The sequence below is a fragment of the Ruditapes philippinarum genome, unplaced genomic scaffold (assembly GCF_026571515.1).
Source record: "Ruditapes philippinarum isolate M1 unplaced genomic scaffold, ASM2657151v2 ctg12938_1_1_1_1, whole genome shotgun sequence".
Lineage (NCBI taxonomy): Eukaryota > Metazoa > Mollusca > Bivalvia > Venerida > Veneridae > Ruditapes > Ruditapes philippinarum.
In genome coordinates, this window is record NW_026862525.1 from 1 (window position 1) to 25,790 (window position 25,790).

The following is a 25,790-nucleotide window of genomic DNA, read 5'->3' on the forward strand; positions in this document are numbered from 1 at the left end:
ATCGTTAATAGTGATATAATTTCAAGTTCCTGTGCTTCATGCGTGTAGTGAATATGCTCTAGAAAAGAGGTGATGCTTTATCATCTTCGGTGACCTTGACCTTGAATATTAAGACCTAAATTTCAAGTGTCACAGATGTAGCCATGATAATGACCATTTAAGTTGCAGTCCCTCAATAAATGATGGCTAAATGGTCCCTATACACATTTCATTTTTATTTAAACTTTGACCCCTATGTGTGACCGTGACCGTGAATAATAAGAGGGGTTTTCATCACGTTATAGCTAATATAACAGGTCAATTCTAGTCCGTTTCAAAGAAAACTTTGCAAAGAAATCATCGTAGTGCAAAGCGGCAGCTACATTTATTGAATGCGTAAATCAATATACAGTACATATTTAATCATATTCATAGACCTCAATTTCATTTGAATAGAAAGTTGTAAATTTATACGCAAGTGGCTAATTTTCTTTTTATACATGTCGATTGTTACACTGATTTAGCAGCAAATGGTAGAGTAAATAAAGTATTTATGTTGACTTTCTATGTAGACCATATTTGGTAGGGTTTTGGTAGGGAGTTCACGTCGCACCAACACATCATACGTCATACGACGACTTACCAGCTGCACTGGTTGTGAAAAACCTCAAGTGCCCCTTTGTTCGTTATTTATACGTTAATGAATTACATTATTATACACAAAACGGTAAAACCACATACGTTCCGTAAGCTAACAGCTGGATAGCTTTCTCACATGAAGAATCCGAAGTCGTTAGCGCGGCCCAAACGTCAGCGGTGAGATGCAAGAGGTTTGAAGTTAATGACCTTATCCACTCGACCATGGACGCCCCATATGTTAACTACATATAAGGCAAGAAATGATACAGCATTTCTTTATTCATGGCTGGACGACGATGTCAGGCATTTTTGGAATGCAAGTACATGTACATGTATATAACGTTGATCACATACTCTTTTAAGATTTTCTACTATTTATCTGTATGTATCTGACGGCAATTTATCATCTATGAAATCTGTGACGATTTGACAGCCAAATATACTTCCCACTTATGATCAAAGTACACTTTTATGTACTAATTTCTAAGTGTACATAATATGAGCCGCGCCATGACAAAACCAACGTAATGCGTTTGCGACCAGCATGGATCTAGACCAGACTGCGCATCCTCGCAGTCTGATCAGGACCCATCTGTTCGCTTACAAACCCTATAACAAGAAGGGAAACTAATAGCGAACAGCGTGGATCCTGATCAGACTGTGCGGATGCGCAGTCTGGTCTGGATCCATGCTGGTCGCAAACACATTATATTGGTTTACGTGATTTCATGATTTTAACTTCACGAATTCACCAATTCAATTCATGAATTCACGACTTCAGCTACATGAATTCACAATTTCAACCTGATCAATTGAAGATTTCATCTTCACAAAGTTGAAAGCGTGAATTCGTGAAGGACCCGTGAATTCAAGAAAGTTGAAGTGTCACTACCGGTCTATCGTAGGAGACAGTTCCGTATGTTACATTATTGGCCATTTATGATACTTGTTCAGAAACAAGATAAATGTAAAGCAAACACTAAAATTGTTCTGAAAGACAAAGTGGCAGGCAACATTAAATCAAGCACTGAAAGTGCTGTATGCGGTACGAGCATAAGTTATCAGACTATTCTCCCCCTTTTGACACCGAAGGTATTTAAATTAACTGTTAAACCCAGCGCCTGTCACGCCATTTTACATGTAATTTATACTGAGAGATATGTAACCGGTTAACTTTTAAATTACGTGAAACTCAACTGATAAGAAAAGCCTGTCGTCTGCTAGTTCGGAAACTGTTTATCGGTTATTCAAATGTCATGAAAAATTCAGAACAATTCAAATGCTATGAGGAATTCAGTGCCATTCAAATTCCATGTGAAATTCAGTGTGCTTCATATTCCATGAGAAATTCAGAACAATTCAAATTCCATGTGAGATTCAGTGTGCTTCATATTCCATGTGAAATTCAGTGCAATTCAGATTCCATGTATTATTCAGTGTAAATCAAATTCCAAGTAAATTCAACACAATTTCAATCCATGTACAATTCTGTAATTTAGTATAAAAATTATATTTATACCATGAGAAATTTAGTATGTTGCAAATCAACCCATCTCTGAATATCTGGATACTGAACAAGGTTTGAAATGTAGTCTATTGGGTTATATAATATGGAAAAGACGGCAGTAATAATATTACAGAGTTACAACCAGAGTCAGTGTTCCCGGCGTCGTACACTTTCAAAAAAACAGAGAAAAATTCATAGTTCAAAATTCTTCTTATAATTAATATTAATTTGAAAATTACACCCTTTGCCCATAAAAACTGATGACCAAAATGTTTTTATCTTAAGTAGGTCATACTTCTAGGCGCACTTGATTTTAAGCAACAGTAATGGGTCAAGCATAATAAATAATGGACTCGGTTCCGCACACAATGTCATTTTTACACTGAAAGGTCATTTTACATCTGAAACACGTTTTATAAATTATTAAACATTTTTTAGTCTAGATAAGATTTTTTTTCCAATTTTCAGGACTTCAAATCGTGAAAACACGATTGTTCACAATCTCCACGCAGTGATCTTCCCTTAATTCTCCGGCGTAGACTGTACTGATGAAGGGAAGTAACTACTGCGTGGAGTTTGAATTGTAATCGGAATTTAGCGAAGTAACATCGGGCGCGCTTATACAAGCGTATGTTTTTATTTTCAAAAATGTTTATTTTCACAATTTCATTTGAGTAATCAAAATCACATAAAATTACATTATGATATAATGGCCTAGCACATGAAAAATCTTCGAATTATTGATAATTGGTAATTGTTACATTTTGAGAACTATTTTGTACTGCGCATCAGCATATCAGAGTTAGTAATTTGGCTGTTTTCGCTCAAAATGGCCAGTCTCTCCAGAAGTTTTAAATTTATAACTAAAGAGGCTTACCGTAAAAACTTCAAAAAAACACTTCCGTGTAAGAATTATACTGCATGTACAGTGTATTATTAAAATGCAGTACTATATTTAGGAAAAAATAACGAACTTACGGAAACGTTAAAGGACCTACAATAAGTGAAATCATGATAATTATGTAAGTCACTGATTTTAATTGTATTTAATTAGACGTTTAACACAACATCAATTCGTTTTATTCACAAAGGTAAAAAAAACGATTTATTTCGCCGAATCTTTGGATATGCTAGAAGTTTTTGTCAAGGCGGATGGTGTCTTTCGTCTTTTGTAAATTTAACATTTGTCTTTTTGACAAAAATTCTCCTAGCCAAAAAAACAAAACGAAAGAAAACTTCAAGGATTTTGAATAAGTGACTAAGAACGACATATATGGTCTGGTCTTTGTGAATAAAATGAATTTATTTGTGGTAAAACATTTAATTCAATCAAACAAAACTCACTCGTCTTACAACTCATGATCACGCAAGATGGAGGCCCTTTAACGTCTCCGTACATTTGTTTGTTTTAAATAAAGCTTTATATCTTACATGGACGAGAGAAAATACGCACATTTTCAATTTACTTACTTGTGTCGTGTGATATATATCATTTTCACAAAAAAAGAAATTTTGTAGGTACGGTTGCTCGGTTAGAGCGATACTTTAGGTGGACAGTTTACTATTTAAAGATAATAATGATAAAAATAGTCTATGTGTCGTGCCAATTCATTTATATGAAAAATCACAAGTTTTTGACATCATTGCACTTGTATTAAGACGTATAAATTTTGTATAAATAGAAACAAAACGTCATTTCGCATGTTCGCCTAATTAAGTCCAGTTGTCAAAATAGACAACGGGAGTGTAAAAGTATTTGACCATGTAAACCGTGTGGTTAAAACTATACTGCAAAACTTTAAGTTGCAGTCAACTGTTCTGTATCCATCCATGCGACCAGTGCAGACCAAGATCAGTCGTGACCTCCGTGCCCTTGCAACGCGATCTTGATCTGCAATTTTCGCTATTCGGTCAGTTCATATTTTGGAATTGTCCGTAAAACTGATGTTTTTCTAACAGATTTATAGGTGAATAAGTTCGTTTAAGACATTTTGCGTGATTAAGTTAATGAGGCAATGTTATAATGTGATTGCTTTTATGCATACCGTAGAAACTCAGTAAACTTATGTTAATTTCAACACTCGAAAAATGTTTTGTTCTAACAAGTTTTACGTAATTGTAAATCTATTTCAGTATAGTAGTATAGAAACTGAAATGAATTTGTAAGGTCTCAGGAAGATTGTAACTGTTTTTATCATTATTTTATTTATGTATTTATTCATTTTATTTATTTATTTATTTTAATTAATTTATTTATTTTATGAATTAATTTAATTCAATTTACTTAGAAAATTTATTTATTTTATTAAACCAATAATTTACTTAAATTTCTTTATATATTTCTTTACTTTATTTATTTATTTATTTATTTATTTACTTTATTTATTTATTTATTTATTTATCTATTCATTTATTTAATTAATTAATTAATTAATTATTAAAATGTTTATTTATTCATTTATTTATACATTTATTTCATACTTACTATTTTTTGCAGAATTTTTGTTTGACAATTTTTATACGGATATACTTATACGCATGTATAATAAATGATAAAATATCATTTTTTTAAAAATGGCGCGTTTTACATGTAGCGCAGTATAATCGTAAGTGACAACATGAAATATTGCTTACTGTACCAGTGACGTGCTACTTTTGCAACTGACTGTATGCTATATTTATAATATGATAATAGGAAAAAAGTTTAACATGCATAAATTATGCAAATTATCTTATTAATAAGCTGCACAAATGAATAAAGGAGTATTGTTTTCAAAGGATATTTATTAACAATTAAACATTATTAAAGTTATTTTATAACCGGTATACGATAAAAGTGAGAAAAAGGAATAAGATATTGGAGATATTGAATTATTGAATTAAGTCTTATGAAAGAAAAATATGCCGGCGGGTAAGTTGAGAAACTAGCACATGTTTTTTTCTTTTGTTTTCTTTTTTCATTTATATATAAGTATACATTTCACAAGTGGATCGGCATTTTTTTTTCAAACTTAAGTCCTCAGTAAAAGGCATTAAGTTATCAACAAATTATATTGAAACCATTTTCTTACAGTTAATATAAAAGTTGTTTCTTGACTTCTAAAGCAGCCCTTGTCATAATCAATTATATTATATAACAAGAATTAGAATGATAAATATTTTAGGTATTTGTTTTTAATTTAGTTTCTCATATTGTGTTTGATGTATAATTTATATTTTTGATGTATGTGATGATGATGATGATGATGATGATGATGATGATGATGATAATGATGATGATGATGATGATGATGATGACTTATTGATGTTGTTATTGTTGTTGTTGTTGTTGTTGTCGTCGTCTCAGTTATCATCATAATCATCATCATTACTTTATGTTACTACTACTTATATCATCATCATCATCGTCGTCGTCGTCGTCATTTTTATCTGATGTATGCAAAATTTAAATAAATTTATAATATACTTTATTTCTACTGTGTTAAATTAACAGATGTTTTTGATATTTTCACATATTGACAAATTATGTTAACTTCATGAGACATAAGCGAGATTTAATTTCTATATATATGTTAACAAATCTTTCTAAATAACATTTTTGAAAGCGAATGTGTGGTAAGGTCAAATTTCTTTCTGAAAAGAAACGTACATGTATATTGACATTATATTCAACCGTCACCTTAAAAGTTTGTTGATATAGAATAACATTTTATCTTGATGTTTCTTCACATTGTGGGTCTCCATGTATAGTATTTTTACACTACGCTTAACGCAATTGAAATTCTTTAGTTATACGTACATGTAAATGTGTTTTGTTTTTTTTGTATGTTTTGCTTCAACGAACTTAAACGAAAATATTGCTACTTTGTTTAATGATAAGAAAATAAGGTGGTATTTTAGCATTTATTGTCCCTTCTTTTAACACGGATGAAGTCTTTTTCACCGCGCCTATATGAGATTTACTTTGTTAAACTTATTTCGGTTTCATGGTATGCAGACATATTACATTTCTTATTTCGATTTCCGACTGACTCAGGGTATGCAGAACTGGTTGAATGTTTTTTCCTCCCATTAGAAAAGATCACTTTAGGGTATCGAACTAAAAGATAACTGATACAGTGACCATGGATAGTTAACAATTGCACGATGTACAAACAGTTAACTGTATAGTGATTAAAATTAAACTCTGTCTTTTTGAAACCCTTCGTTCCAAATTTCTTAAAATAATATAAAATAATACATTTACTTCTTTATCGCCATATAGTGTTTTTAAAGGGACTCCACTGAGGTTTAAAGCCTCAAAACATAACATTTGAATTTCTTACATAAACGAGCTGGGGCATTTTAAACAGAAATATATGCAAAGATAGTTAAGAAATATCCTTTGAAATAAATTGAAAATCGTATTTATATGCTTTTTTCAGCCCGATTTGAGTAAAAGTGTTTAAACGCTTTTCATTTTGGGTCAATTTTTACAATTTGAATAACTATTCTGGAAAAACAAAGTGCGCGAATGATCTGAAATTTTGCACAAAGATTAGTGGTCTTAACCTACGTCAAATGGTACATTTATCTGGAAAATGTATTTTCAGTCCCATAATGTCAAAAAACCTCAGTGGGGATCCTTTAACGGAATGTCAGACATAATCCCCTTCGGACAAAATCCACTTCGCCTACCCGGACAAAATCCCCTTCATGGGTGGACATAATCCCCTTCATTTTTTTTGCAAGGCAAAAAAGGACAAAATCCCCTTCACTACCCGGACAAAATCCCCTTGTTTCATAGGTTTCTAATGTATTATTTTGCTCCATAAAAATTGATGAATAATGAACTTTTGTTTTTTTATTTATCATTATGTATCAATAGTTAACCTTTATTTAGTTTAGATGTTTTCATTAAAATTATGGTAAATTATCAACTGCATAACACATTTTTGATTAGGCAATTTCTTTAATTGTTTTAAATTGATTAGTATGAAAAACATTTTTATTAGCCAATAATTGTTTCATTGATTGCATAAGTTGATAATTCCAATTGATATATACTATCCATTGTTACAATTTCTATTGATGAAGGAGTGATAATTTTATCAAATCAAGATCACTGCACTACTTGATTGATTGTTATGAATGCTTTAATAAAGCAATTTTAACATGATTAAAATGTGCTAATTGAATGTGCTTTTCTGCTGAAATATTTTCTACATTTTTATACATTAAGATATTTACCACACAGCATAATGCAGTATGTCGCTCTCATACCCACTTTATAAACCAAAAAATCCTCCGAGGGGGATTTTGTCCTAGGTAGCAATTTTATGAAGGGGATTTTGTCCACTTCAAAATTTCACACATGAAGGGGATTATGTCCACCCATGGAGGGGATTATGTCCAGATATACAAAAATACATGTAGGGGATTTTGTCCGAAGGGGATTATGTCCGTACACCCCTTTAACGGAATATAAGCTATTCCGGCAAACTTTGACATGATATAAGTAAATTTCTGTTGATAGCTAAATGCCTGAGGCTGGGTTACATCACTTCACCGAAGCCATCTGCCATCTCTTAATAAATAACAAAGAATTGTCAATTTTAATTAAAAAGAATCGACACGCGTGCTTTAGTCTCAATATCATTGTTGCCTTTTTCTCATTTAACTTCTTTTCTGGTCATTCTTATGTAAATTCAATTAATGACTTATATATAATTATATATTATTGTTCGAGCCCTGTTAACTGCCAACTTGTTTTCACTTTTTAAAAGTTTTTTTTCTTTTCTTTTCTTTCTCTTTTTTGCGTACAATTTAAATTTATATGTCTTTCGACCTAGAAAAATCGGATACATTAATCAACATGGCAGCTAAAATTAGCATTTTTTTGTTATGTTATACCCATAGTAAACTTGAAATTGTAAACATATCGTGACCTTGTTCATTTTATAAATTCTATTTTTAAACCTTTTTTAAATCTAAATACAAAATTCGTGTGATTTTGAAACATGTCAAAATATATTTATTTAATATTGGATTGGAAGAATTTTCTATTCAAATAATACCTTTCGATTTTTATTTATTCATAAATATTCGTGACGGTTTTGTCACGATTTTATTAAATCGATTGGCACGATTTTTATTGTGCAGGCCTGCAAATCGGATGATATTTATTTAGCTTTCTTCAACTTTAAAACCGACGGTGATTTAAAAATAGTAACTCGATTTTTTATCCGTATGAAAATTCAAATCGAGTCATAAAATTCAACAGGTTAATGGCTGAAGTTATAAAATATGTGATCAATTATATGAATTTAATTTATTTCCACAATTATTTAAAAGGGAAGTAATGTCCCAGGTGTTATTATGTATCTGGCTCTCAGCCCCTGAGTCATTGGTTCAAGCCCAAACTCTACACACGGCCATGTTTCGTATGTGACACCAATACTGACTAATATATGTTGAAAGAACAGAAAAACAAATAAATTATACAATCAATTGACTAGAATCGAATTAATGCATATTTGTGTTCACGTATATATAACATATAAAGTTCCAATGGAGCCATTGTTAATTTGATAAAGAAAAGATGGTCTGACAGTGCTATTTTCCGCTATTCTGAAAACCATTATAACAAACCTACCACTTAAATAGCTTACCACTTATACAGCTTACGAAGTATATTTAGCTTTACGCCGTAATAGCTTACCAAGTACTTACGACGTATACAGCTTACGACGTATACAGCTTTACGACGTATACAGCTTACGATGTATACAGCTTACGACGTTAACAGCTTACGATGTATACAGCTTACGACGTTTACAGCTTACGACGTATACAGCTTACGACGTATACAGCTTACGACGTTTACAGCTTACGACGTATACAGCTTACGACGTATACAGCTTACGAAGTTTACAGCTTACGACGTATACAGCTTACGACGTTTGCAACTTACGACGTATACAGCTCACGACGTATACAGCTTACGAAGTTTGCAGCTAATGACGTATACAGCTTGGGAAGTTTACAGCTTACGAAGTTTGCAGCTAATGACGTATACAGCTTGGGAAGTTTACAGCTTACGACGTATACAGCCTACGAGGTTTGCAGCTTACGAAGTTTGCAGCTAATGACGTGTACAGCTTACGACGTATACAGCTTACGACGTATATAGCGTACGACGTATACAGCTTACGACGTATATAGCGTACGACCTATACAGCTTACGACCTATACAGCTTACGACGTCTAAAGCTTACCACGTATACAAATTTCCATATATGCAGCTTACGAAGTATACTGCTTAAGACGTATACAGTTTACGATGTATACAGCTTACGACGCATACAGCTTACGACGTTTACAACTTACCACGTATACAACTTTCCACATATGCAACTTACGACGTTTACAGCTTACGACGTATACAATTCATTATGTAAACAGCTTACCACGTATACAACTTACCAAATATACAGCTCACCACGTTTTCAGCTTACGACATATACAGCTTACCACGTAAACAGCTTACCACGTATACAACTAACAATTTCTACAGCTTATGTGTGTCATGTTCATCGTTTTATGTATATGATAAAATATATCAACGTTTACAGGTTGTCAAGGAGATATCTGGGAATCATGTGATGACGTGAATTCTTGGGAGTGTTATGCTAACAATGTACAGGACAATTGTTGTCAGACATGTGAAGATTATGCAATCAAGCCTACAGTAACAGGTGAGTCAACTTTTAGCTATTAATTTATTGTTAGATCAGGTATAAGGTTGACCGCCTCCGTTGTCGAGGGGTTAGAGTCGGTGACTTATAATCCAGTTACCTCTCTGGCGTGGGTTCGATCCCCGGGAGATGCTTCGGTAGTTTAGCGCGGAGGAAGGTAGTCTGGTGTAACTCTCCAGGAACGATGGATAGGAAACTACCCGCCTATATGACTGAAATACTGTTGGAAAAAGGCGTAAAATGAAACAAACAAACAAACAGGTATAAGCTTAACTGTTTGGTGGTAACTTTGTACCATTTCGTGTTTTCGCCCCGCGACCACGCCAAGCGAAAAGCCGAGAATTAACAAGTTAAAATGGCGGGGCGAGGAGTGAACACACATCGACTTTTTGCTTGGCGGGGTCGCGGGGCGAATACTCGAATGGTATAAATCAGCCATCATAAGCTGCCTTAGAAAAATGATTTCAACAAGATTATTACATAAATTGGATAAAATTGAAGGAAGGCAGAAAGGCTAAAGGAACGTACCAACCAACCAACCAACCAACCAACTAAGCAATCAATCAATCAACAAACAACCAACCAATCAACGATCCGACTAATCAACTTCATGAATTTTGCCAAAAAAATTGAAATATTTTACAAAATATCTATATCGAAATGGCAAATGAAAGGAAATGTTATAATGTTAACAAGATTAAATTTTAATATCTCTAAAAGTAGGAATCATCGATTACTAGGAAACAAGACAACTTATAGAATAATTTTTGACTATTTCCGACATATTTCGGAGGATCTTTAACGTCGAGATGAGAGTCTGCGTTCATATCTTTTCTTACACCACGGAATGTTACGAAAAATGTCGAATTATCTATTACATGTAGTATAATTACGAATTTCGTGCATGGATAAAGTTGTCGCAGTGTTGGCATTAAATATACACCTTTCAAGACGGTATCATGAATGGAAGATTTGTGTTATGATTTTGTCGTCATTACACTTTCTCTTGTCATATCTTCATAGTTTCGTAAATTTATTCTTTTGCATACTCTTGTGAAAAAAGCAAAAAATCAGTATTGCGTTTATCAGCGACCATAGTTATACATAAATAATGAAAATGAAATACGTTTATTGTACGGCAAAAGACACTCGAGATAAAATTATTATTTGTCTTTTTTTTTAAATCATACAAGGTTTTGTCTGTGACAAATACAACACTGAAGATCCACTTTTTTCTCTTCTTTTTCTTTTTTTATGGTTGTTGTTTCTTTTTTTAATTATACGCTTTTTTATTTTTATTTTCAAATACGAAACATGAATTTCGCTTTTTTGTTTATTTGTTTGCTGTTTTTTAAGTTTTATCTTAATCATATGCAAAATAACTAACTACAAAGGGTGGGTACTGCTTTTTGAGAAAAAAAAGATATAATTTGATCTTTTTTCCGTGCAAAACAAAGATAAAAAAGCGTTTCTGATTCATCAACATCAGAAATATTGTCTTTTGAACGCTTTCGTAATATATGCCATTATAAGAAATAGAGAATATCGAAGTTAACCGAAGAATAGAAGCCTCCAATAAAAAAAACCCACCTTTTTTGTTTTCATTTTAAAAGATACATAAAAGATACATACTGGAACTAAAAATGTTATCTTATGCCCCCAGTTACGGTTAATGAATAGAGTTACCAAATATGTGAAATCTGTATTTTTTAGACAGGTCAAGAGGTCACAACAATATCACTTGACATCTTACATACCATGCTAACAATCTGTTTAGTCATTTACAAGTTGCTTTCGGCACTGAGACAGGGTCAATTGTTGTAAGATACAAATCTTATGTCATATGTTTACAAGTTTCAGTAACATTTATCGCGATCAGATCATTGTGTACAGTTTAATGGTTGTGTGGATCTTTTCCTGTATCTTTAAATATTTAAAGCAAAATTTTCGTTCCTTTCCGCCAGATTTCGTAGATGGGTTATTAGTGGCGGGTAAAAGGCAATTTTCGGCATTTTCCGTCAAAGTTAAGGATAATTGGGTAACCGGAATGATTATTGGTATACGGCGAAATATTCCGAATTTAATATGAACTTGGTGTGCGGGTATATTCTCAAAAATGATATAAGAGACATGAATATCTAAAAAATACAGAAATAGTATTAATACGAACAAGGATATTAACCTCGAAGCGAGCTGTTTGAGAGAATTTATAGAACATAATGTATTACACTAATAGTCTACATGTATTTATTAAATCGGCCGGTGGCGGCACAATGTTTTACTGAGTCTGGGGAATTGCAAATTTCCGAGTTGACTACGACGTTTCGACTGGGGCTAAACTTGATTTAATCATAACGATTTGATATCTTTGTGTTTAACTCGACTGGAAATTGAACGTAATATTGAAATATGTTTTTTTCCACACCCCTACCCCCAAACCATTCCCCTACAAAAAGAATATCATATAATAATTGTATGTCACATTCGTCTGAGTATAGCTTGCACCGGCCGGGTAGCTATAGAAACACAGAACCATGTATACACTTTAGTAGGATAAAATCATTTTAAGTTGTCGACAATGTTTGCCCTGAAGCGTGGAAATAATTCCATTTATTGGGACACAAAACGAATTTTAATCCGTTGTGAAATAGGTTAAATTATCACATCCATCCGACTGGTGTAGTTTTTGCTGTTTAGGAGTGAACAGATATCAATATTAACGGATTTTTCTTAAAACTTTCACTTACATTTCTTACATATCGGACAATTTATAGGAACTACGTATTAATTCCTCATGGAACAATTTTAATAACCTACCATACCACCAGTTGCGATATCGGTGTCGAAAATGACAACAACGGAGATATCGGTGCTAGAAATGACAAAATTGGACACAACGGCACCGGAATCGACATCAACGGAAATAACGGAAATGGAATTTTCAACAACGGAAACAATGGAACCGGAAACAACCAGTGCAGCAACGGCACGGGACACGAGAATGGAGACAACAGCACGGGACAAGTCAACGGAGACAATGGCGCCGGAAACTACCATTGATAACAATGAAATTTACAATGACAAAACTTCCTACTACAAAGGCGGTAGGTGTTCCAAGTCTTTATAACTCTTTAATGCGTTAATATTCGTTTTGATTAATGCGATAAGTTATATTATTTACTATGGTGACTGATTTGGTACGCTTTTGTGTGTCGCATTTGCGCTAGCGACAACACGACAAAGCGCCAAACGAGACGTTGTCGCGCTGTCGTCTTGTCTCTAGCGCGACACGCCAAACGGCGCGTTGTCGTGCGGCGTGTTGTCGCGATATCACAATGTCGCTGGGTTTATATTGAAGGATTGGCTTATAAGCCAAACGACAGGGCGAAATCGCAATTACGCGCTGCACGACGACGCGCCGTTTGGCGTACCGCGCTGGAGATAGGACGACAAGACGACAGGACGACAAGACGAAAGCCCGGCAACGCGCCGTCTGGCGCTTTGTCGTGTTGTCGCTAGCCAACTAGATGCACAAAAGCTTACCAAATCAGCCACCATAATTTACAGACATGACATGGATTTGACATGAATATTTGGATAGTTTCTGTACTTGTCGTACATCGTTATTATATTCTTTAAGAAGTTAACTAATACAACAATATGCAGCCATTCGAATAATTTTCGCATGTCCGATTTCAATCGACGAATGTTAACCAACGAATTTTCGGACTTGGATATAGAAACCTGCAACGAATTAAAGAATTCGGACAATGAATTCTAGTATATTGGACAACAAATCTGAGTATTGGGCAACTAACCTTGATATTTCGGACAGTGTATTTGCTCATATTGGACACAGATCAGAAAAGTGTGCAATGCATTAGCTGTATACCAGAAAACATATCTAAATTTTAAATATATTGGAAAATTAAACTGGGCGTGTTAGGTAACTCTTTTAAGCATATATGATGTCAACTTATCTGCACAAATAAAACAAGTGATCTAAACATTTAAGCATGTTAAATAGTATATAACATAACAAAAAAGAACATAACTGACAACGAATTTGAAATATTGGACAACTATAAGTGTATCTTATTCAAACATTTTGGACAGGAACTTTGATTATTAACCAACAAATCAAAGGCATATCAGACGAAAAATCTGAAGATACTGAAAAGAGTCTGAAGAAGAATCTTGGCAAATTTTGCGACTATTTTAAGCGGATTGGATAAGGTGTTTTGATATATTAGGCGACGGTGAAAATATTGAACAATGGTAAAACTATTATATAACAATCAAAATATTGAACAATGGACAAATTATTGCGTAATAGCAAAACATACTGGACAGCGGTGAAAGTAATGTGCAACGGTGAAAAAATTGGGCAACACGTATAATATCCGACAAAAGTGAAAATGTTTGGCAATGTTTAAACTATTTGTCAGCGGTCAGAAAATTGGACACCGAATCATCCGATCAATTTGGAAAACTAAAGACTTAGTTTGATAATAAATATTTTTAGCTATCGAATTTGTTTGATATATTTATTTCATAAATACATTTAAGTATAAAAATACCATAACAATAATCTTTATTATTCAGGTTGTGAATACGGTGATAGAGTAAGTCAGTGTGAAGTTGACGATGGAATTAAATGCTACAACAACAACATCCGGTCTGACTGTTGTTACACGTGTCAAGGTTACGAAACCTCGATTTCAGGTAATATATATACATGTACGAATACACTAAACAGTTTTCATAATTCTTACCAGTGATCTAAATTCATACTAATTATTAATTACAGCTAAACTTCCCTTTATACTTTTTTTTGACAACTGGCTTGAGCATATTTAACATGTAACTTAACACATGTTGCATAACAAAATATTTGCAAATAATATTAAAATATAAGACAACAATAATTATTTATTATATTTTACGTTATACATGTAAATGAAATATTAAGAAATATCGATGAAATATAATGCTTTAAAATTATTTTTCACTGCAGTGAAATATATTTTCTGTATTTATACTGGTGTCTTGCCAGACTACTTTATTCTAAATTCAACAAATACACTCACTTAAAAGGGAAGTCTTTCGAATCGTGAGATCAAAAAAGAGAAATAATAATTATATTATATATTGATTTTTTTCCTATAAAAACGGGAATTATTTTATCAGATAGTATAAAGATAATAATATTTCAATCGTGGCTAGCGCAATCTTTCATACAACCCGATTAAAATAAATCCCGTATTTATATAAAAAAAAACTTGAATAGTCTGTATGTTTTTTAAACAGGCACTATGGTTATATCGGGCACTTGATCAGTATATTGAGCAAAACCCATAAGCATATGAGCCAATAAATTTTGTACAATTAAGCATATTTGACAACGATATTTGTCATATTGAACACGGGCTCTTGCCATATTGGGCAACGGTGAAAATATTGGATAACGGTAAAAATATTTGAACACCTTGAAAATATTCGACAGCGGTGAAAATATTAAACAACAGTGAAACTATCGCACAACGACAACTGGCAAAATATTGAACAACTTTCAGAATATTGAACAACGAATAATGTGATCATTTTGGAAGACTAAAAACCAAGTATACAATAGATATTATGTTAGCTACCTATAAATAGCTTAAATTCAAGTTTCCGATTTATTTTGAGTGATTTAAGCATAAATATATTAAAGGGACTCCACTGAGGTCCTGACATGACGAGATTGGAATTTTTTTCGAGATTAATGCCCAGTTTCATGTAGATCTAGATTTGTAACTTGTGTGCACAATTGTAGATTATTCGCTCACGCGGTTTATCCAGGATAATTATTCAAATTGTGAAAAATGACCCAACATTGAATTTTAAGCGTTTAAACGTTTTTACTCTAATCATATTAAAAATAGCACAAATACGCTTTTCAATTCATTTCTATGTATATTTCTAAATTATTTTTTACATGTCTTCGATTTTGCGTGCCTCAGCTGATCTGAGTAAAAATAAAGTCTATGCTTTTACTAAAGCTTTAGGCTTTTGAACCTCAGTGGAGTTCCTTTAAAGTATGACAATGTCTTTGATTTCAGGGTGCAAATACGGTGATAGAGTAAGCCAGTGTGAAGTTGACAACGGAATTAAATGCTACAACAACAACATCCGGTCTGACTGTTGTTACACGTGTCAAGATTACGAAACATCGATTACAGGTAATATGCATGTACGAATACACTAAACATTTCATATAATTCTTACTTGTGATCTAATTTCATAATAAATATTAAAGTACAGCTTGACATTTTTTCTATACTTTTTATTTGATTATTATATATTAAGCATTTATAGCTTTACAAAGACGTTGCATGTATAAATATGATCGTGATCTGTTCAGCTCTAGAAATGCCATTATTTTCTTTTATTACATGCTTTTCGATGGATTATAGAAATATATCAGTGATTTATAAACTGGTAATTTCACTGTTTGAAACAGTGAAATTATCAATTTGATAATTTCACTGTTTTGAATTTAAGCCCGTTACGTTGTCTCAGAGAAATACCAGCGTGCACAGTACTGGAAACCAGCTTAATGACGTGACGTCCTAAATGACGTCACGTTGTATTAGAATTTGGCGCGCTTTTCATTTAGTACTAGGATAAAATGTCTTTTTAAACGTTTCTTAGCATGTAATAAAAAGAAAATTTGTTTAGTTTAGTGTAAGATCGAAATATATTTCACCTCGTGAACACCAAAAGTTCATATTTCACTCGTGGCTGCGCCACTCGTGAAATATACCTTTTGGTGCTCACTCGGTGAAATATATTCCGATCTTACACTGAACTTAACAAATATCCTCTATATATTTAAACTTTGAACCATAAATGAAAATTCGCCTAAAACTAATACTCATCTACATGTATACGCGTTTGTCACTTATTAAGTGGCGGAGATATCTTGTTGCTGGAATCTTTAGAAACTAGGCCATTTACCCACGTCACGCTTAAATGGACGCGTCCTTCTTCAAATTCTGCAAACAACTATCATTGAAAGAAACTTTAAAATAGGTATTGACTGAGAAAGAACAGTGTAGTTAACGATCAGGCCGTATACTGATCTTCGTCTGCACTGGTCGTATGGGTAGATTTAGAACCCGCCAGTAGTAAGGGTGAATGTAGATTTTTTCATAGATATACGGTATCGGTTTGCCATTCTTTAAAGAGCTCTCTTATTAATTTTATTTGCAAGATATCTTTTTTTATTTTATCTGAATTCAATGTTTCAGGATGTATGTATGGAGACAAAGTGAAGAACTGCACAGCCACAGAGTGTTACTATTACTCTCCCCAACGCCGTGCCGACTGCTGCAACACGTGTATATATGATGACTACCCGCAACCAGACCCCTGGTCCACGTGGTCAAGCCTTATAACATCGTCAAGCACAGAGAAATCCTCATCAGCGATGACGTCAGGAAGTTCTGGCGTTCCTAGTAAGTTTTTACTTTAATGTTGGTTTTTATGATAATTTTCATATGATATAACTTCATGTATGATTATAATAAGCGCATAAATATTGCTTTACTACATGTATGTTTCATAGATCAAAAAAGAAAGGAGGTCATTTTTGTAGTCAAATTTATTTAATTAATTGCTCACGAACTGTAATAAAGCGGCAAAACCGACTTATTTCAGATAATTATATGTTTAAATAACCTGGAGCCGCTGTTTCATTCTATTTTTAGTACTTTTGTCCGTAAGTGGTTTTTTTTCTTTTGAAGTCATCAAAATTTGAGAATATCAATTTTGGGCCCGCCCAAAATTGTCCCCCCCTCCTAAAAATTCGGATTTAAATTTTTTGGGGAAATTTTGAAAAAAAAAAATTCCCTTTTCAGGCAGACACTTTGATTTAAAACAAATTTTATGGTTACTTTCTGAAACTTTACGGCCCAAAGTAATTAATTTTTAAATTGCTTAAAACCCCGGCCCCCGCCCCTACCAGTGGGTCAGCATGGTAATGGCTTTTTTAAAAATTCACCAATTTAAAAAGGGTTTTTTCCCCTTTTTGGGGAAAATAAAAATTTTTTTTTTGAAGATTTTTATTTTAATTAAAAGGGGAAATATTTTAAAAATAAATTTAAAAGTGAAAAAGATTTGTTTAAAGCTTTAAATCCATTTTTTAAACCCGTATTAACACATGTTTGCCCCTTCTGAAGAAGATAATACTTTTTTCTGAAGAGATAATACAGGAAAATATTATTTATAATCAAATCGTTTTTCAGTATATTCAAATAAACATACATTAACTGATTCAGTGTGCACCGGAAATTGCATGACAATTCCCAATCATTGTCCCGGAAGTTTTTAAACATGTTTACATTGCAGGATGGACTGTACCGGTTGCAGCGAGCATAGGGGGCGTGTTAGTGCTAGTTATCGTCATAATTGTCGTCATAATGTGTAGGCGGAGCAAAAAACCTCACAACATGTCACCTATTGATGAACAGGTTGGTATATTCTTGAAATTCATTTTAACAATGAAATAATATCAGGGCTTTTGTTACAATATATATTTATTTATTTACCATTCATCATTTATTGCGCCCACACATTGCTTTACTATTGCAACTTTAAACTGCTTCAACTGACTTTTATTTAATAATAATAGCATCCAGGCATTAAAATAGAACTATACAAAATACACAGTATGTTTATGAAAAACCTTTTTGTAAAATGTCCTTTTATTTATAGTTTATACTTTTGTGTATTAAAATAACCGTAGTTGAGGCTTGTGACAGAATGTCGGCTCGATACAAAAAATTCCAATGTATTTTAGTGTAACATTTGTGCGAGCATGTGCAATTTATGCTTTCTTTAGTTTATTACATGATTAAACGGTTCGTTTTCTGGTTTGACAATCTCCCTATTTTTAAGCGTCTATGCGTGTTTGTGCACGCGTGTGTAAAACATGTAAAACAGGTCATCTATCGGTGTTTTATTTTAATTTTTATTTATAAATACAATGTTTAATAACTCTTGATAAATCGTTGCAGATGTACAAGGAATATAAACTCTCCAAGCGACCACCTATAGCTCCACCCCGACATCCGAGCACGGAAAAGGGATGGGTTGACGAAAAGAAGGCGGAGCCAGAGGCGGAGTATGCATATATCAACCCCAATGACGTTGAGTAAGTATAAATCCAAAAAATTTGACAAAACTGCCTACCCTTTCATTGCATAACTTAACCGAATTAATGAGTGTTTATATAGAGTCACATAATTAAGCCAGCGTTACATACCGCTTTTAAACAATTATTCAAACTTTATTCGCAGTGGACCGAAAACAGATACCGGTAACCGACGGACAAGTAATGACCCACTTCCGCCAACACCCGAAAGTAAACAGCTCACACCAGCTCCCGCTGAATATCTGGATCTCAATGTGGCAGGTTTAGAAAGTGGTTATGGTACCACACCGGCAACTGACCTTGACCATTACGGACATAATCATGAACGGGCACACTCAAATCAATATGATAAATTTCCAGGAGGTATGTTAAAACTTTATTTCATGAATCTGTGTTGAATTTTAAAGCCACAAATAACATAAATATGTAGAAGACTGAAGCTATAAATACCGTATCTGTATAGCTTCAGAACAAATATTATCAACAGTATTTTTAAGAAAACATGTTGTTTTTCGTGTAAATAGATTACATCAATACTTTCCCGCAATCCTTTAAAAAGGTTTGACTGAAAGGACCGAAAAGTTGCGATGTTTGAACTAGTTTACCTCCCAAAGTACGACAGAAATTAATTGCATTCGCAGAATGTAAAATTTAACTAAAACTTGGTATTATTCAAATATACACCATAGAACGTGTGCAATAAGTTAAACAAGTGCGATACGTTGAAATTAGCGATATGTTTACCGGGCCTTTGTCAAATGAATACATTTCTTTCTTTTCCAGTTGAACCACATATAGACTATAGTCAGGCAGAAAATGGAGACGTGTCGACCAAATTTTGAATTATTTAAGACTACAATGGTTTATAAAACAAATGAATGCGCGTATACAATAATACTCATGTTGATGCTGGATGCGGACCACTAACTTTGCATAAAGCAGGCCATGATGACTTTCCGTTAATTCGGAAAACTTTTGAACTGTTTTCGTTCGTTTTTTTTTGAAAAAATAAACTGATAAGAAAGTGAAAATTGACAAGTTCATTAACTCGTAACAAATAGATGTAAGATGTATGGAACACGTAGTATTTTCCAAAAAGCTTCATACAGACTTTTTTTTTTATTGACAATCAAACAGCCGTCCTTTTTGCATTAATTTGGTACGTAACATTCGAAAGGAATACTCGTCTGTCTAATGATTACACCTCCTTTGAGGGTAGTTTTCTTGGAAAGTTGTATTTGAAATCGTACATTCATCGGATCTCATTTTTGTATTTCTTCACACATTACGTATCATTTATGTGTTGCTTCTTCACAAAATACTTATGGACCATGCATTAGAATGAAAACAACAATATGATTACAATAAGCTCCTTTAAGGATCTCGTGACTTTTTAAACAGCCAACCATCGATGAGCTTTCACATGCACGAATTACTTTTTAAAGGTAGATCTGAACTTTAGTTAGATTTTGAAAACAAAAACATAACATTTTAAAATGATAAAAAAACAAAATAGATGAAAAACTTTAAAAAATAAAAAGTTTCATTTTTGAAATTTATAAACTTGTAATCAAGATGAAACAGTACAGAAAGACAGTCAACATTATAAAATCTGGATACCTATATACTCAGGTGGCAAAGGTCAATTACTTCCGGTTCAAAGGCACATAATGCCCATAGCAACAGATAAAAAATGGTTAAGTTATTTGGCTAACGACTCACGTTTTGAGTACTTAGAACGTGCACCGAAATTTAAAAAAAAGCTTTTGAGAAATAAACATAAAAGCATAAGGTTAACAATAACATTTAATGTCAAACATTATTTTTTGCTGAATATCAATATTTCTATGTTCTCGTCTTCTGTATATACAGTATAGAAGTTGCATGTCTTTCCCCAAAAATATTTTTAATTTTTTTACTAATTTTAAATTAAGGGAAAATAATGAAAAAATGGAAAAAGTCCAAATTTTTACGCAGTGGTTTCCCCTTTTTGGGTTTTCACAAACGTTAAACCCCAAAAATTACGAAACAAATTATTCTTCCCCTTTATACATGCTTTAAGCAAATTTGTGATTAAAAAGGGGTTTGCAAAAAAAATGTGAAAAAATGTTTTAATTTTGTTGAAATTTTTTAAAAAATAAATTTATTTTTTTAAGCAAGGTTTTTTATCCAAAATTTAAAACACCAAAAATGTTGTTTAACCCCGCAGATTGTGTTTGAGAACATTTTAATAATGACTTTTGGGCAATGCAATTGTAAATCGTTATCTTTTCCCCTCCCCCGTGTGTTTTAAAAACCTACTTTTGGGTTTTGAATTTACCGTATGGGGAAATTAAAAAAATTTTAATTCTTTTTTATCTATCAAAGTTAACCCTATTTTGATAAAATCCCTTTTTTTAGCGTTAACCGGGAAAAATTTTTACAACCCGGGGCCAAAAATTGTTTAAAGGAAAATTATATTTATGTTTTGAAGAAGATGGTTTGGGGAATTCCCGCTGGAAAACATATTTTTAAATGCGTACTTTGTTTCTGTAACATTTTGCCCTTAAATTAAAAAAAAAGGGAAAAAAAAAGTGAAGAGGAAAAAATTAAAACTTTTTTGTGTTTTGTTTTTTTTTTCTTTTTTTAAGCTAGTCACCTGAAAAAAGGTGTGCAAGTTTAAAATTTAGCTATAACAATACCTTGTATTTTCAACCTCTCATTATAAATTAATTGTAATAATTAAGCCAATCTATTTTATTTATCGTTAAATTTAAACTTACAATAAAGCAAGGTATAAATGTTTTATAGTTTGCATTACACTGTTTAATATTAATCCGCGGATGATTTATTGAAGCGGTGGTGATGGAAATTATTCCTTTACACTTTAATGCCCATTTCATAAAGTGAAAAATTTTGCGTTAAAATTCAATGATATTCTTATGAAAAGACATATATTTGCGTCAAAGTAAAACATTTTTACGTGGACAGGTGCGTTGCCTTATAGCTTTCGTCTATATTTGCTTATTTCGAACTGTTTTTCCGTCAAATATCGGACATGTTCAGATTCCAGCCATTCCGGAGTCGGATTTTGTTGACTCTTGACTTAGGAAATTTGATTTAACTAGCAATATTTAGCTTTGATAGTCGTTGTACAAAAATTGTTGAAGGATAAAAATGTAATACTTATTCATTACATATTTTGGGTTTTTTAAAAATTTAAAAGGGGTTAAATTTAACCAATTTTTAAAAAGGTAAAAATTTCCCCTTCTTAAAAAAATCTGAAAAAATTTGCAAATGGGAAATTAAAAAAAGTAAAAATTTGTAAATATTATTAATTTAAAAAATTTAGACTTTTTTTGGATTTTTTTTAAAAAAGATTATTTTATAAAAGTAAAAAGGAGGGGGATTCTTTTAAAATTTTAGGAATGAAAGAAATTTAAAAAAGTTCTCAATTTTTTAAAAAAACAATTTTACATGCCCAAATTTGGAAAAAATATATTTAAAAATGCTATTTTGGGATTCCCATAAATATTTAAAAGGTGGGAAAAACTTAAAAATTTTTTTTAGCCCCTTTAAAAATTAAACCCTTACGGGGGAATATACATGTTTTTTGTGTATTCAAAATGAAAAAGCCTTGAAAAAAATGACGTTACAGTTTTTGTGAATCAAAATTAAATATATTTCTTTTAAAGTCATCATTTGAATGTTTTATTTTATTGTTTTTGTAAGTATCATATGGAAACCCCAATTTTAACAAAAATTGTTTTATTTCTGTTTAGGGTTTGTTCTATATTTCTGGGTACTTTTTGGGGGAATTGTAAGTAAATTTTACAAAACTATGTACAAAGGGTCAATTTACCCTTTAAACCACTTGGGCTCTGACCGTTGTTTTGGGTTTGAGCCCCCGCCCCTTTGGGATTGTTTCTTTCATGTTTTAAAAAAACTATTTCAGTTTGCTTACGGGAAAGTCGTGGTTCTACTAAGGGACCAAGGTAATGGGGCAGAGGGGGGACCCGAATCTTTTTCCCACCCGTTAAGCGGAAAATCGTTATTTTTAAACCCTTTCCTTAAATGGTGCGACGAATCCCAAAAAAACATGTACAAATACTTAGTATTCAAAAATAGTTAACCTTTATTCCCCTTTGGGTTTCCACGTGTTTACGTTAGGTTTTTTTTTATCGAAAATCTTGGTTGGGTTTTTTTTGTTTCCCTTTTTTTTATTTTCCCGGTTTATCATGAAACGAAAAATTTTTTTTTGATCCGGGATTTTGTGGGTTTGTTTTTTCTCTTGAAAACCTTTGTTTTTAATTTTTCTAAAAACCAAAAATTTTAAATTTTCAAAGTTTTTTCTGGAAAACATGGGGTTTTTGGGTTTTCCGCATCCAGCCCACCAGGAAACAAAAAAACAAGCAAAAAACCAAAAGCCCTTCCGGCATTTATTTCCCGTAATTTCCCCAGTTATTTCGGAACGTTTTAGACCGTCGTATTTTTTTTGAAAAAATTCCCGAAAAAAAAGTAAAAATCCCCCGGAGAAAAAATTTTCCTTAAACATGGTGAAATAAACCAATTGGGGGTGAGTTTTTCCAAAAATCTCCCATTTCCGGGCCCGGGTGGTAAATATAAAAAACTGGGAAAATGAAAAAATAACATTAAAAAAACCCCGGTCACCCTTGATGAATCGTATTTAAAAAAAAAAACCAGCTACCTATTTGTCTTTTTCAGTGTTTAACTCCGCTGGAACTCAATGTGGATTTTCCTTTTCCCAATGGAGCCACCCCCCGGGGTTACAACGAATGGGTTTCCCGGCGGGGAAAAATTTTAGATTGCTTTTAATTGGTCCTGGTCTTCCCTTGAAAATTAGTATTTTTAGACCAAATAGGAACATTTTTAAGGAAAAAACCGGGTTTTCAAAAATTAAACTATGTGCCCAAAATTTTAGAAGAAAAACCCAAAAAGGCGGGGTTGGATTGTTTAGTCATTGTGAGACACAAAGCCCCTTTGTGAAAAATTTGTCTCTGTTAATACGGGAAAGGGGTTTGGGGCGAAATTTTTTGGGGTGTCAAACACGGGACAGCGGGAAAAACCGGGCTATATCTAAAGGTAAGTCATGAGTTTTAAAATTTTTCCTTTAAATTTTGGAAAAGCTTTTGGAAAATTACGTCACCGAAAAAGGTTTTTTACTTACTTTTAAACTTTGATGTTTTCTTTTTTTTTTGGAGGGAGGGCAAAAATTTCCCAACCCCTTTTTTTATAAATCAACGTTTATCGGGAAATTCGGATTTTGGTTTTTTGTAAAGCAGTTGCGGGTTTTCTTTAAAAAAGCTCGGCCCGGGAATGAAAAAGGCCTTTTCAAATCGGGTTTCCTGCTCAAAAAAGAGGGGTTCACATTGGTTTTAAACAATGGGAACCCTTTCGTTTTTTTTGTGTGACTTTTGTGCCAAATTAATAAAGTAGAAAATATCCAAAATTTTATTAGAAATTAGAGGCGTTTTTTTGTCGAAAGTACTTGTACTGGCCAAATGATTTTTTTTAAAATTTGCTTTTTCCGATAAACATTTCAGAAGATCCTTTTTTTTTATTTTTTTTTATTTGATAAAAATTTCCGTTCCCTTGTTTCATCAAACATCATCATCATCCCTCTCCCTCATCAAATTTTTTTCTTTTTTCATTTTTTTCTTCTCTCATTTTCATATTTTCGTCGTCCCTCGTCGTCGTCATCGTCATCATCATCCTTTTTCTTTTCATCACGAATCATATATTTATCATCATCACCGCAGTTTTTCCTGTTGGGGTAATGGAAAATAAAGTCTTTTGCAAAGAATGTATATCATCTGAATGAAATAATGAAGGGAACACGCACAAATTTGTGTTTACCCCTGAAATAATGATCTTGGGACTGAAAAAGTATATCATCTGTATGAAACATAATGAAAGGGATACATAGCATTTTGTGTTTACCACTGAACTAAAGACCTCTGCACCCAACAGTTTTTCTTTTGAACTAAAAAAATGACTGATCACGCCCAAAAGTTTGTGTTTTTACCCCTGAAATTTTAATTTAAATTTGCACCGAAAATATATATCTTTAAATGAAATATGCCAGCATCACACAAAAAGTTTGTTTTTTATCACTGGGAAAAAATGGTATCTGCACCCAACAGTATATCATTTTTAATTGGAAAAATGATATACAATTTTTACCGAAACAATTCTTTTTAAAAATGAACATAACGACCCTTTTACCCAACAAACATTGATTTACTGAAGAAGGGTTTTTTAGCCCCACAAAATCATGATATTTCCATTTAAAAAAGTTCTATTTCACGATTGAAAAGAATGAATTTAAAAAAACCCAAGCCCTGTCATTTTAAATGAAAAAAAAGGGGAAAATATCACCCCCAATTAATACACCCTTAACCCCAAAAAAAATGATTTGTTCCACTTTAAAATGTTTTTTCTGGTTGAAATAATGAAAAAAAGCACCAAAAAGGGTTATTATTACCGAAAATAAAAACTGTTAAACCTCACCCTTATATCTTTTTAATCAAAATAATGGTGTTAACAAAATGCCTGTTTTTTTTAAAACTAATTTACGACTTATGCAACCGGGCAAAACATTTACTTGGGCTGAAAAAAAAATGTAATTAAAACCCCAACCCCAAAACCCTTCCCAAAAATGGGGACCCTTAGGATTTCCACCCAGCATATTTTATCTCAGACCCGAACAGAATAAAAATTTTAAAACCCG

General features: G+C 32.6%; 1 protein-coding gene across 4 annotated transcripts; it reads left to right on the forward strand.

The window, feature by feature from the left end:
* The first annotated feature begins 4,781 nt into the window (after positions 1-4,781).
* LOC132719364 (uncharacterized) lies at positions 4,782-20,058 on the forward strand. 4 transcript variants are annotated; one of them, XM_060703128.1, is made up of 9 exons: positions 4,782-5,036; positions 9,739-9,861; positions 14,467-14,586; positions 15,966-16,085; positions 17,157-17,363; positions 18,256-18,377; positions 18,924-19,060; positions 19,206-19,423; positions 19,844-20,058. In XM_060703128.1, the coding sequence occupies exons 1-9, from the start codon at positions 5,027-5,029 to the stop codon at positions 19,900-19,902; spliced, it is 1,116 nt and encodes a 371-aa protein (XP_060559111.1). In that variant the 5' UTR covers positions 4,782-5,026; the 3' UTR covers positions 19,903-20,058. The 4 variants fall into 4 exon arrangements, with proteins under 4 accessions (XP_060559111.1, XP_060559108.1, XP_060559109.1 ...); XM_060703125.1 differs by lacking the exons at positions 4,782-5,036; positions 9,739-9,861 and adding an exon at positions 12,504-12,965; XM_060703126.1 differs by lacking the exons at positions 4,782-5,036; positions 9,739-9,861; positions 15,966-16,085 and adding an exon at positions 12,505-12,965.
* The last annotated feature ends 5,732 nt before the right edge of the window (positions 20,059-25,790 follow it).